The 12,799-nt window shown below is 46.9% G+C and overlaps 1 protein-coding gene across 1 annotated transcript in view; it reads right to left on the reverse strand.

Moving 5' to 3' along the window:
* The window catches only part of kif5ab (kinesin family member 5A, b), a 153,232-nt gene that overhangs the window by 42,906 nt on the left and 97,527 nt on the right, over positions 1 to 12,799 (reverse strand). The window contains exons 5-8 of the mRNA XM_031824792.1: positions 10,627 to 10,675; positions 2,402 to 2,457; positions 2,181 to 2,268; positions 1,634 to 1,758 (exon numbers count right to left, since the gene is read on the reverse strand). Of these exons, the coding sequence (XP_031680652.1) occupies positions 1,634 to 1,758; positions 2,181 to 2,268; positions 2,402 to 2,457; positions 10,627 to 10,675 (318 nt within the window). The remainder of the gene's footprint in view (positions 1 to 1,633; positions 1,759 to 2,180; positions 2,269 to 2,401; positions 2,458 to 10,626; positions 10,676 to 12,799) is intronic.

Consider the following 12,799-nt stretch of genomic DNA (forward strand, 5'->3'; position numbering starts at 1 on the left):
GAGGATAGTTGTTTATTTTCTACCTATACTTCATTTATCATTTATCATTCAATAACTGGCTGTTTTGCACTGAAATAACTGCTGACTTTGTCCTCTAGCAGGCGGTTTATTGATCGATTCATGTCAATTCCGGTCAAATAATAAATAAAAAAAACACAAATGTTTAGACCCTGCAGCACTACGATTGAACAGCCTGGTCCCCTGGGGATGTACACTCTGTTAATGTACCATGGGTAGACCCACATTAACGCTAGCCTCTGCTTCCTGGTTTAAATTAGTCCATTACCACACTAGCCTCTGCTTCCTGGTTTAAATTAGTTCATTACCACACTAGCCTCTGCTTCCTGGTTTAAATTAGTTCATTACCACACTAGTCTCTGCTTCCTGGTTAAAGCTAGTTCATTACCACACTAGCCTCTGCTTCCTGGTTTAAATTAGTTCATTACCACACTAGCCTCTGCTTCCTGGTTTAAATTAGTTCATTACCACACTAGCCTCTGCTTCCTGGTTTAAATTAGTTCATTACCACACTAGCCTCTGCTTCCTGGTTAAAGCTAGTTCATTACCACACTAGCCTCTGCTTCCTGGTTTAAATTAATTCATTACCACACTAGCCTCTGCTTCCTGGTTAAAGCTAGTTCATTACCACACTAGCCTCTGCTTCCTGGTTAAAGCTAGTTCATTACCACACTAGCCTCTGCTTCCTGGTTAAAGCTAGTTCATTACCACACTAGCCTCTGCTTCCTGGTTAAAGCTAGTTCATTACCACACTAGCCTCTGCTTCCTGGTTAAAGCTAGTTCATTACCACACTAGCCTCTGCTTCCTGGTTAAAGCTAGTTCATTACCACACTAGCCTCTGCTTCCTGGTTAAAGCTAGTTCATTACCACACTGGCCTCTGCTTCCTGGTTAAAGCTAGTTCATTACCACACTAGCCTCTGCTTCCTGATTAAAGCTAGTTCATTACCACACTAGCCTCTACTTCCTGGTTAAAGCTAGTTCATTACCACACTAGCCTCTGCTTCCTGGTTAAAGCTAGTTCATTACCACACTAGCCTCTGCTTCCTGGTTAAAGCTAGTTCATTACCACACTAGCCTCTGCTTCCTGGTTAAAGCTAGTCATTACCACACTAGCCTCTGCTTCCTGGTTAAAGATAGTTCATTACCACACTAGCCTCTGCTTCCTGGTTAAAGCTAGTTCATTACCACACTAGCCTCTGCTTCCTGGTTAAAGCTAGTTCGTTACCACACTAGCCTCTGCTTCCTGGTTAAAGCTAGTTCATTACCACACTAGCCTCTGCTTCCTGGTTAAAGCTAGTTCATTACCACACTAGCCTCTGCTTCCTGGTTAAAGCTAGTTCATTACCACACTAGCCTCTGCTTCCTGGTTAAAGCTAGTTCATTACCACACTGGCCTCTGCTTCCTGGTTAAAGCTACTCCATTACCACACTAGCCTCTGCTTCCTGGCCTTTGACCACCGAACATTCTAATTGTTTAAACGCCACCATTCATCAACACCCAGCAGTTGATCAAAGTTCATTATGGTGTGTCTTGTCCTTTACCGTCTCACTCCCAGCCAGGGAAAATAGGTCCCCTGGGGTCTTTTTAGTGAACGCATGTAGTGAACTCTTACCTTCTCACTCCCAGCCAGATCCACTAGGTAAAGCTTCCCACACAGTTTCTGCTCTGTCTCCACGTGTTCCTGTTTAATGTTGATCAGAAAGATACTGTGACTCCTGGAGCTGTGCTCATTCATATCTGGAGAGAGGGGAGAAAAGAGGAGAAGAAGAGAGGAGAAGAGAGGAGAAGAGAAGAGAGGAGAAGAGAGGAGAAAACGGGAGAGGGGAGGAGAAGAGGGGAGAAGAGAAGAGAGGAGAAGATGGGAGAGGGGAGGAGAGAGAAGGAGAGAGAAGAAGAGAGAAGGAGAGGGGAGAAGAGAAGAGGAGACAATAGGAGAGGAGAAGAGGGGAGAGAAGAGAGGAGAAGAGGAGAAGAGAGGAGAAGAGGAGAAGAGAAGATAGTAACAGAGGTAGTAAGAGAGTTGGCAGCAGAGATAGTAAACCAATATGACAGATCCCCCCCCCCCCCCCCAGACACTATAGAAGAATCTGCAGAGTTTCTCTACAGACGTGACTTTACACGTCACGCTATACAATGTACTAAGTGTCATTTGGACTTACTGGTGACAGCTACATGGCGGTTGGCTTTTCCCTCATCAATAACATCCATCACCTCCTCTGGGCAGGAGACAAAACGCTCAGTGCAGCCCTGAGAGACAATTCAACAAATGACAGTCAAAAAAAGTTAGCATTAGGAAGATGACACGTCTCTAATGTCGAAACCATCATAGATGATCCGTTAACATTAAATCATCACCTCAGCTGATGAAAGCCTGACTCACCTTCACATAGGGAACCCTGTGCTTGTCCTCATGTACTGCCAGGTTAGTCTTTGTCACTGAGAGAGATGGACAGAAGAAGAGATGAGTACTTTTGGAGATTTTACTTTCATATCTAGCCAAAGGCCCAAAACAGTCAAATCGATTTTAAATCAAAATGTATTTAAAGTGAACTTCCCAAACACAGACGCATCACACATACAGATGCATCACACATACAGAGAGAAACAAGAGGTCATTACAGTGCATGAACAACCACAGAACAGGAGAGCAACAACTCCTAAAGTCTGGCATAGACCACCTTATTGCTGCTCTGACTGTCTTTCTCAGGCCTCCACAGGCCTCCTCGGGCCTCCTCAGGCCTCCCTCAGGCCTCCCTCAGGCCTCCCTCAGGCCTCCTCAGGCCTCCCTCAGGCCTCCCTCAGTTCTCCCTCAGGCCTCCTTAGTTCTCCCTCAGGCCTCCTTAGTTCTCCCTCAGGCCTCCTTAGTTCTCCCTCAGGCCTCCTCAGGCCTCCCTCAGGCCTCCCTCAGGTCTCCCTCAGGCCTCCCTCAGTTCTCCCTCAGGCCTCCTTAGTTCTCCCTCAGGCCTCCTCAGGCCTCCCTCAGGTCTCCCTCAAGCCTCCCTCAGTCCTCCTCAGGCCTCCCTCAGGCAACCCTCCGGCCCAGAATGTCAACTCAATTTGACTTAAACAGAAAATGTACAGTACAGCAGACCGGTACAAATCTCCTTCTGGACAGGACCGAGGGGCGGCTGGGGACATGTACGTACGAAGTGACTTTATGTTTCAGGTTTGTATTTTTGATGAGAGATGATTTTAAATCTATTCCCTCTCAGAGGTTTGTGTGTGTCTCTACCAGGACTGGTGCTTCTCTGACTCCCCAGACTCTGGACTGTCAACCTGGGTTCATTTCAACTGCAAACTTACAGACAAAGCAGACACTCATTCTGGACAGGACAGAGGGACAGGTGGCTGGGGACATGACAGGAAAGAGGGACGGCTGGGGCTTGACAGGACAGAGGGACGGACGGCTGGGGACATGACAGGACAGAGGGACGGGTGGGGACATGACAGGACAGAGGGATGGACGGCTGGGGACATGACAGGACAGAGGGACGGGTGGGGACATGACAGGACAGAGGGAAGGGTGGGGACATGACAGGACAGAGGGACGGCTGGGGACATGACAGGACAGAGGGACGGACGGCTGGGAACATGACAGGACAGAGGGACGGCTGGGGACATGACAGGACAGAGGGACGGACGGCTGGGAACATGACAGGACAGAGGGACGGACGACTGGGGACATGACAGGACAGAGGGACGGACGGCTGGGGACATGACAGGACAGAGGGAAGGATTGAATAGCGGGAACCTGGATATCGAGATTAACCGGGATTTACCGCCCATTTCCCAATATAAACAACAAGGAGAAACCGTTAAATTATAATAAATGATTTACAGTATATGAAGAGCATGGCGTTAAATGATATGCCATGTCTGGATCAAGCTTCTCTGCATGATGAATCAAAGCTCAGGATGGAGACAGACAGCCCATCTCAGTGTGGAGCACCGTTCCGTAGAGGATGGAGACAGACAGCCCATCTCAGTGTGGAGCACCGTTCCGTAGAGGATGGAGACAGACAGCCCATCTCAGTGTGGAGCTCCGTTCCGTAGAGGATGGAGACAGACAGCCCATCTCAGTGTGGAGCTCCGTTCCGTAGAGGATGGAGACAGACAGCCCATCTCAGTGTGGAGCTCCGTTCCGTAGAGGATGGAGACAGACAGCCCATCTCAGTGTGGAGCTCCGTTCCGTAGAGGATGGAGACAGACAGCCCATCTCAGTGTGGAGCTCCGTTCCGTAGAGGATGGAGACAGACAGCCCATCTCAGTGTGGAGCACTGTTCCATAGAGGATGGAGACAGACAGCCCATCTCAGTGTGGAGCTCCGTTCCGTAGAGGATGGAGACAGACAGCCCATCTCAGTGTGGAGCTCCGTTCCGTAGAGGATGGAGACAGACAGCCCATCTCAGTGTGGAGCTCCGTTCCGTAGAGGATGGAGACAGACAGCCCATCTCAGTGTGGAGCTCCGTTCCGTAGAGGATGGAGACAGACAGCCCATCTCAGTGTGGAGCTCCGTTCCGTAGAGGATGGAGACAGACAGCCCATCTCAGTGTGGAGCTCCGTTCCGTAGAGGATGGAGACAGACAGCCCATCTCAGTGTGGAGCACCGTTCCGTAGAGGATGGAGACAGACAGCCCATCTCAGTGTGGAGCTCCGTTCCGTAGAGGATGGAGACAGACAGCCCATCTCAGTGTGGAGCTCCGTTCCGTAGAGGATGGAGACAGACAGCCCATCTCAGTGTGGAGCTCCGTTCCGTAGAGGATGGAGACAGACAGCCCATCTCAGTGTGGAGCTCCGTTCCGTAGAGGATGGAGACAGACAGCCCATCTCAGTGTGGAGCTCCGTTCCGTAGAGGATGGAGACAGACAGCCCATCTCAGTGTGGAGCTCCGTTCCGTAGAGGATGGAGACAGACAGCCCATCTCAGTGTGGAGCTCCGTTCCGTAGAGGATGGAGACAGACAGCCCATCTCAGTGTGGAGCTCCGTTCCATAGAGGATGGAGACAGACAGCCCATCTCAGTGTGGAGCTCCGTTCCATAGAGGATGGAGACAGACAGCCCATCTCAGTGTGGAGCTCCGTTCCATAGAGGATGGAGACAGACAGCCCATCTCAGTGTGGAGCTCCGTTCCATAGAGGATGGAGACAGACAGCCCATCTCAGTGTGGAGCTCCGTTCCGTAGAGGATGGAGACAGACAGCCCATCTCAGTGTGGAGCACCGTTCCATAGAGGATGGAGACAGACAGCCCATCTCAGTGTGGAGCACCGTTCCATAGAGGATGGAGACAGACAGCCCATCTCAGTGGGGAGCACCGTTCCGTAGAGGATGGAGACAGACAGCCCATCTCAGTGTGGAGCACCGTTCCATAACGAATGGCATCTAATTTATACATCTCCATCTGGCTTTCGAGGGTCACCTTTTTTTAATTGTAAAGATTATTTTTTTAAATTGCAGCTGCAGTGTTTCATAACAGCTTGTCACTCGAATATCGTTGCTTTAAAATCATTGCACGAGCGAGCACTCTCTCGCTGTCTGCCTCTCTCCTTCTCCATTAACTCCATTTATTTATTTTTATTTCACCTTTATTTAACCAGGTAGGCTAGTTGAGAACACCTTTATTTAACCAGGTAGGCTAGTTGAGAACACCTTTATTTAACCAGGTAGGCTAGTTGAGAACACCTTTATTTAACCAGGTAGGCTAGTTGAGAACACCTTTATTTAACCAGGTAGGCAAGTTGAGAACAAGTTCTCATTTACAATTGCGACCTGGCCAAGATAAAGCAAAGCAGTTCGACACATACAACGACAGAGTTACACATGGAGTAAAACAGACATACAGTCAATAATACAGTATAAACAAGTCTATATACGATGTGAGCAAATGAGGTGAGATAAGGGAGGTAAAGGCAAAAAAAAGACCATGGTGGCAAAGTAAATACAATATAGCAAATAAAACACTGGAATAGTAGATTTGAAATGGAAGAATGTGCAAAGTAGAAATAAAAATAATGGGGTGCAAAGGAGCAAATAAATAAATACGTTAAATACAGTTGGGAAAGAGGTAGTTGTTTGGGCTAAATTATAGGTGGGCTATGTACAGGTGCAGTAATCTGTGAGCTGCTCTGACAGTTGGTGCTTAAAGCTAGTGAGGGAGATAAGTGTTTCCAGTTTCAGAGATTTTTGTAGTTCGTTCCAGTCATTGGCAGCAGAGAACTGGAAGGAGAGGCGGCCAAAGAAAGAATTGGTTTTGGGGGTGACCAGAGAGATATACCTGCTGGAGCGTGTGCTACAGGTGGGTGATGCTATGGTGACCAGCGAGCTGAGATAAGGGGGGACTTTACCTAGCAGGGTCTTGTAGATGACATGGAGCCAGTGGGTTTGGCGACGAGTATGAAGCGAGGGCCAGCCAACAAGAGAGTACAGGTCTCAATGGTGGGTAGTATATGGGGCTTTGGTGACAAAACGGATTGCACTGTGATAGACTGCATCCAATTTGTTGAGTAGAGTGTTGGAGGCTATTTTGTAAATGACATCGCCGAAGTCGAGGATTGGTAGGATGGTCAGTTTTACAAGGGTATGTTTGGCAGCATGAGTGAAGGATGCTTTGTTGCGAAATAGGAAGCCAATTCTAGATTTAACTTTGGATTGGAGATGTTTGATGTGGGTCTGGAAGGAGAGTTTACAGTCTAACCAGACACCTAGGTATTTGTAGTTGTCCACGTATTCTAAGTCAGAGCCGTCCAGAGTAGTGATGTTGGACAGGCGGGCAGGTGCAGGCAGCGATCGGTTGAAGAGCATGCATTTAGTTTTACTTGTATTTAAGAGCAATTGGAGGCCACATTCAAATTGCATCCGACGTCGGTATTTCCTCTTATGAATCCGACAGGGAGAAAGTTATACTTTCTAACAGCCACCATTTGCTAGAGATGAAGTGTTGTAGAGAGAGTTCTCGTCATCGACAACTTGTATCTTCTTTGCTGAAACATGGCATTTCTCATAGGGGACAAGTGCACACGATTTTAAAGAAGGATACTGACAAACTGAATTTAACGTTCAGTTTTAAGATTGATGGGTCTGATTATGTGTGCTACGCTGCTACTGAATCAATGAAATGCTTTGGGTGTGGAAGACAGGGGTATTTGGTGCGTAATTGTCCAGAGAATGAGCGTGCAGAGCTGGGTTGCAGCGCGGGTGCAGCTAAATTACCACTGAGAAGAGATTGTGCAGTTGTGGTAGAGCGGGGGGGGGGGGGGGGGGGGGGGGCAGTAGGTTAGACTGTGATTGAGATCGCTGAGGGGGTGCTGGAAAATGAAATGGGAGTTCAAGAGGAGAGTGAAGCAATATAAAATGAAGCAGCTGTTTTCAAAAGTACCGAGGAGTAAAATAAAGAATTTAAGAGGTGAAGAAGGTTCTAATTCTAACAGGAAGGAGAGATGATAAATCAGTTGAGGATAAACAGGAAGTAGAGATGGTGGAGTTCTCTTCTGGGGATGATAGTGAGGCCTCTGATGCGTCACAACAAAATAGCGAGAGAAATGGGGTGGAAGGAAGGTATGGGATTGAAAAAGTATGTCAATTTCTGAATTTGACAAAAAGGAAGAAAGATATGCAGGATTATAATGTAACTGATTGTTTTTTCCTGAAAGTGAATTGTTTATTGAATCAGCAAAGTTTCTGATGTCAAAAATAACAGGTGAAGGTATGACAAAATTGCTAGACTAAAGAAAATGGTTCTGATGTCATAAAGAAAGTGGTTCTGATGTCATAAAGAAAGTGGTCCTGATGTCATGAAGAAAGTGGTTCTGATGTCATAAAGAAAGTGGTTCTCATGTCATAAAGAAAGTGGTTCTGATGTCATAAAGAAAGTGGTTCTGATGTCATAAAGAAAGTGGTTCTGATGTCGTAAAGAAAGTGGTTCTGATGTCGTAAAGAAAGTGGTCAGGAGAGTGACAACATTTTCCATAAAGAAAGTGGTCAGGGGATAACATTTCCCTGATCCCGCATTTGACCGAGTTCAACATCAAAACCTCTGGGGCCACTTAAGTGTGTTGAGGAACCAAGCAGGGGTGTTCGTTGTCCAGTGCTCCTTTTAAAGTGTGTAGAGGAACTAGACAGGGGTGTTCGTTGTCCAGTGCTCCTTTTAAAGTGTGTTGAGGAATTAGACAGGGGTGTTCGTTGTCCAGTGCTCCTTTTAAAGTGTGTAGAGGAACTAGACAAGGGTGTTCGTCGTTGTCCGTAATGTTGTATGCCATCGCTATAGAGCCACTACTAAATAGCATTCGAAGTCGCATTGAAGGGGTGTACCTTTCAAAGGATATTCCTCCTATTCGTCTCTCAGCCTATGCTGATGATGTAGTTATTTTGGTGAAAAATCCAGCGGAGGTGAATAGTTTGAGTCTCATGGTTGATCGGTTTAAAGGAATATCAACTACAAAGGAAAAATGGGGGAAAAGTTGTGCTTTACAGATTGGGAAATGGTCTGGAGGGATCATGGCTTTGCCAGGGGGGTTGGAATGGTGGAAGGGAGGGTTCAAGTATCTTCGAGTGTAGCTGGGAGATGAGGGATCATGGCTTTGCCCAGGTGGGGGGGTGGAATGGTGTAAGGGAGGGTTCAAGTATCTTGGAGTGTAGCTGGGAGATGAGGGATCATGGCTTTGCCCAGGGTGGGGGGTGGAATGGTGTAAGGGAGGGTTCAAGTATCTTGGAGTGTACCTAGGGGACGAGGGGACAAAGGAAAACAATTGGAATGGGGTGGTTGAAATGGTGGAAGGGAGGATGAGGAGATGGTGGTGGTTGCTATCTAGAATGTCATTTGGGGGGGGTCACTATTATTGTTGATAATGTGGTTGCCTCTGCACTGTGGCATCGGTTGTCATGTTCAGAGCCACAGTCAGGCTTTCTGGCCTACAGGCAATTATTGTAGATTGTTTGAGGTGGGAGATAAATATCATTGGGTTCCACAAAGTGTTTTGTATTTGTCAAAAGAGGAGGGGGGACAGGGACTTGTACATCTGGCTAGTTGGGCTGCTGCTTTCTGGTCCCAGTTTATTCAAAGGTTGCTTTATGGACCGGAAGATGTGGTGTGGAGAGGGGTGGCAGGTCTGGTATTGCAGAAGGTAGGGGGATTGGATTTAAAGAAGGCTTTATTTTTGGTTGATAGTAGCCAGCGTTCGAGGGATGGACTACCTCTGTTTTACAGAGGCCTACTTAGGGTTTGGAGTATAACGAAGGTGTCCAGACGCACTAAGGCTGAGTCAGTGAATTGGCTGCTGGAGGAACCTCTGGTGTTTGGGGCAAGACTGGATTGTACAACTGAAGCTATTTCACACTTTTCCAAGATGATGCTGAAGGGCAAAATCATCACCCTGAGGAAGTTAATGGACATGGATGGGCCCACATTAATGGATGGAGGACGGGTGGCTGAACATTTGGGGGTGAGGTCGGAAAGGATTGTCGGACAAATGCTGGGAAGTTGCAGGAAGGCTCTGTCAGCAGAAGAGGGGATTATGCTCAAGAGTTACTACAAAAAGACAAGATGAAGACGCCCCATTTCCCAGACTAAGGATTACACCCAATATCCCAGAGTCAGACAGAAAGGCTTTATTACTGGATTTGAGAGGGTTGGAAGAAGTGGGGTTGGAAGAGGTGGGGTTGGATGAGGTGGGTTTGGAAGAGGTGGGTTGGAAGAGGTGGGGTTGGATGAGGTGGGGTTGGAAGAGGTGTGGTTGGAAGAGGTGGGTTTGGAAGAGGTGGGGTTGGAAGAGGTGGGGTTGGAAGAGGTGGGGTTGGAAGAGGTGGGTTTGGAAGAGGTGGGGTTGGATGAGGTGGGGTTGGAAGAGGTGGGGTTGGAAGAGGTGGGGTTGGAAGAGGTGGGGTTGGAAGAGGTGGGGTTGGATGAGGTGGGGTTGGAAGAGGTGGGGTTGGAAGAGGTGGGTTTGGAAGAGGTGGGGTTGGAAGAGGTGGGGTTGGATGAGGTGGGGTTGGAAGAGGTGGGTTTGGATGAGGTAAATAAAGATGAATTGAAAAGACACTCCTTGGAGTGCCAGCATGGAGAGCACTATACAAGCCACCATTACTAAAGGGGACTGGTGATATGTAATGGAGGGTGTTGATGACAAGGTAAAGCCAGCATGGAGAACACTGTACAAGCCACCGGTACTAAAGGGGACTGGCGATATGCAATGGAGGGTTTTGCATGGCATCATTGCAGGTACTGCTTTTGTATCTGTTATTAATTCAGATGTTGGAGATGTCCTTTATGTAATATAAGATACATTTTCACTGTTTTATGGAGTGTGAGAGGATAAAAACCTCTTTTTGAAATACTAGATTCTCTCTCTCTCTCTCTCTCTCTCTCTCTCTCTCTCTCTCTCTCTCTCTCTCTCTCTCTCTCTCTCTCTCTCTCTCTCTCTCTCTCTCTCTCTCTCTCTCTCTCTCTCCCTCCCTCCCTCCCTCCCTCCCTCCCTCCCTCCCTCTCCCACTCCCTCTCCCTCTCCCTACTATAGTAGGCTCAGACTCCCTACAGGGATCTATAACTTCATGATGTGGGTATCATTTTAGTGTTGTACACACACAGAAGACTCTTCAACATGGCACATTACTTACCATCCAGAAGATCCCGGATTTTGTCCATGTAAATTTCAAAATAGGACACCTGGTGAAGAGAGGAGAGAACACATTGAGAGAAACTAATCTTTGAGAGGAAAGTGGACTGATTATACGAATCTGCCAAATAATGATGAACTGGCATTAAATGTTAGATAGTCTACAGTAAACACAGAGATGTGGTTCTGGGTGCAGAGATTATTAAAAAGAGTTGTGATTTAGGCAAATGCACATTTAGTATTCATATACAATTCATCAGTCCAGAGTCCATGAATACAGACACAGTTGTCAGTGATAATAACCTGATGCAGCAGACAGGTTTGTTCCAGATCTTTCTGTTGTTGTTTTTTAACTAAATACTGATGTTTGTGATGTTTTATTAAATATAATGCATACAGTATACATCCACAGTAACTCCAGTGATGACAGAGGGCTATGCATAGAAATATATTGAAAAGAACAGACGTCAAGACCAATTCAAGTCAATGATGGCGTGCATTATGGATGGTCTGGCAGCCATTTTGATTGTATCCATGCCAGGAAATAAAATCAGGTGCTGTGATTTGTTGAGTCAACTTAACCTGACATTACAACAAATACATTCCACTGCATGAGCCAAATCAGTTATGCCGCGTTCACGTCATGTCAGAAACGCCTACATTTCCGACTTGCTAACCTAGGTGCAAGAGTCAGATCCTGAGTTTCCCACTTGGGAGGTACCAGAATCAACTAATAGGAAGCTCTATGCAAATAAATTACTTTTCAAATTTCCGACATGCCGTAAACGCGGCATTAGCATCATTTGAATTAACATTGTACATTACCATAGAAATTATTATCTATATACTATGGTAGGACAATAATAGCCAGACAATAATAGCCAGACTAGCAGACACATACACTCCAATGATTATAGAGGTTTACGGTGGATTCAGACAGTTGTTCTCAGTTATGGCTAGTTGGTATTCTAGTTTGGTCCGGTCCCAGATGTGTTTTAGCCAAATCCTCTGCTCCTCTCCCTTGGAGAATGGCAATAACAACCAGAGGGGTTTAGAGTATATAGAGTACAGATATCTGGGACACCAGGATACTAGTGCAGAACTAGACAGTACAGATCTTGATGTGGAACTCAAGTTTTTTATCCAGGGAATCTTAACATTTTCTGTTCCCGAGGGACCCATTGAAAGCTCTCTGAAGACCTCCTAGGGTTCTAGCGACAGCTGGTTGAGAATCACAGCTTTAGCCAACTCCCCTGGAATATCGGAGAATGGCAATAACAGCCAGAGGGCTTTAGATATCTGGGACACCAGTCTACTGGTGTAGAACAACCTGTTGTCAGTACAGACCAGAGAATCATGGAGGAACACAGACATCCCACCCTCAGGTATGGTTAAACGGTGCAGAAGTCTGGTCCAGTGTTCTGTATGACTTTGAGACAAATAGCAGGAAGAGTTGGATTAAGGATATTCAGATCTAGGACACCAAAAAAGGAGAGTGGTGATGTCATCCACTAAATAGATGAACTAGATAGAGAGACAGGTGAGGGGATAGATGACAGAGAGACAGGTGTGGGGATAGACAAACTAGATAGAGAGACAGGTGTAGGGATAGATGACAGAGAGACAGGTGAGGGGATAGATGACAGAGATACAGGTGTGGGGATAGATGACAGAGAGACAGGTGAGGGGATAGATGACAGAGAGACAGGTGAGGGGATAGATGAACTAGATAAAGAAACAGGTGTAGGGATAGATGACAGAGAGACAGGTGTGGGGATAGATGACAGAGAGACAGGTGAGGGGATAGATGACAGAGAGACAGGTGTGGGGATAGATGACAGAGAGACAGGTGAGGGGATAGATGACAGAGAGACAGGTGTGGGGATAGATAACAGAGAGACAGGTGAGGGGATAGATGACAGAGAGACAGGTGAGGGGATAGATGACAGAGAGACAGGTGAGGGGATAGATGACAGAGAGACAGGTGAGGGGATAGATGAACTAGATAGAGAGACAGGTGTGGGGATAGATGACAGAGAGACAGGTGAGGGGATAGATGACAGAGAGAGGTGAGGGGATAGATGACAGAGAGACAGGTGTGGGGATAGATGACAGAGAGACAGGTGAGGGGATCAATGAAAGAGAGACAGGTGAGGGGATAGATGACAGAGAGA

This window comes from Oncorhynchus kisutch, linkage group LG1 (assembly GCF_002021735.2).
Source record: "Oncorhynchus kisutch isolate 150728-3 linkage group LG1, Okis_V2, whole genome shotgun sequence".
NCBI classification, from domain to species: Eukaryota; Metazoa; Chordata; class Actinopteri; order Salmoniformes; family Salmonidae; genus Oncorhynchus; species Oncorhynchus kisutch.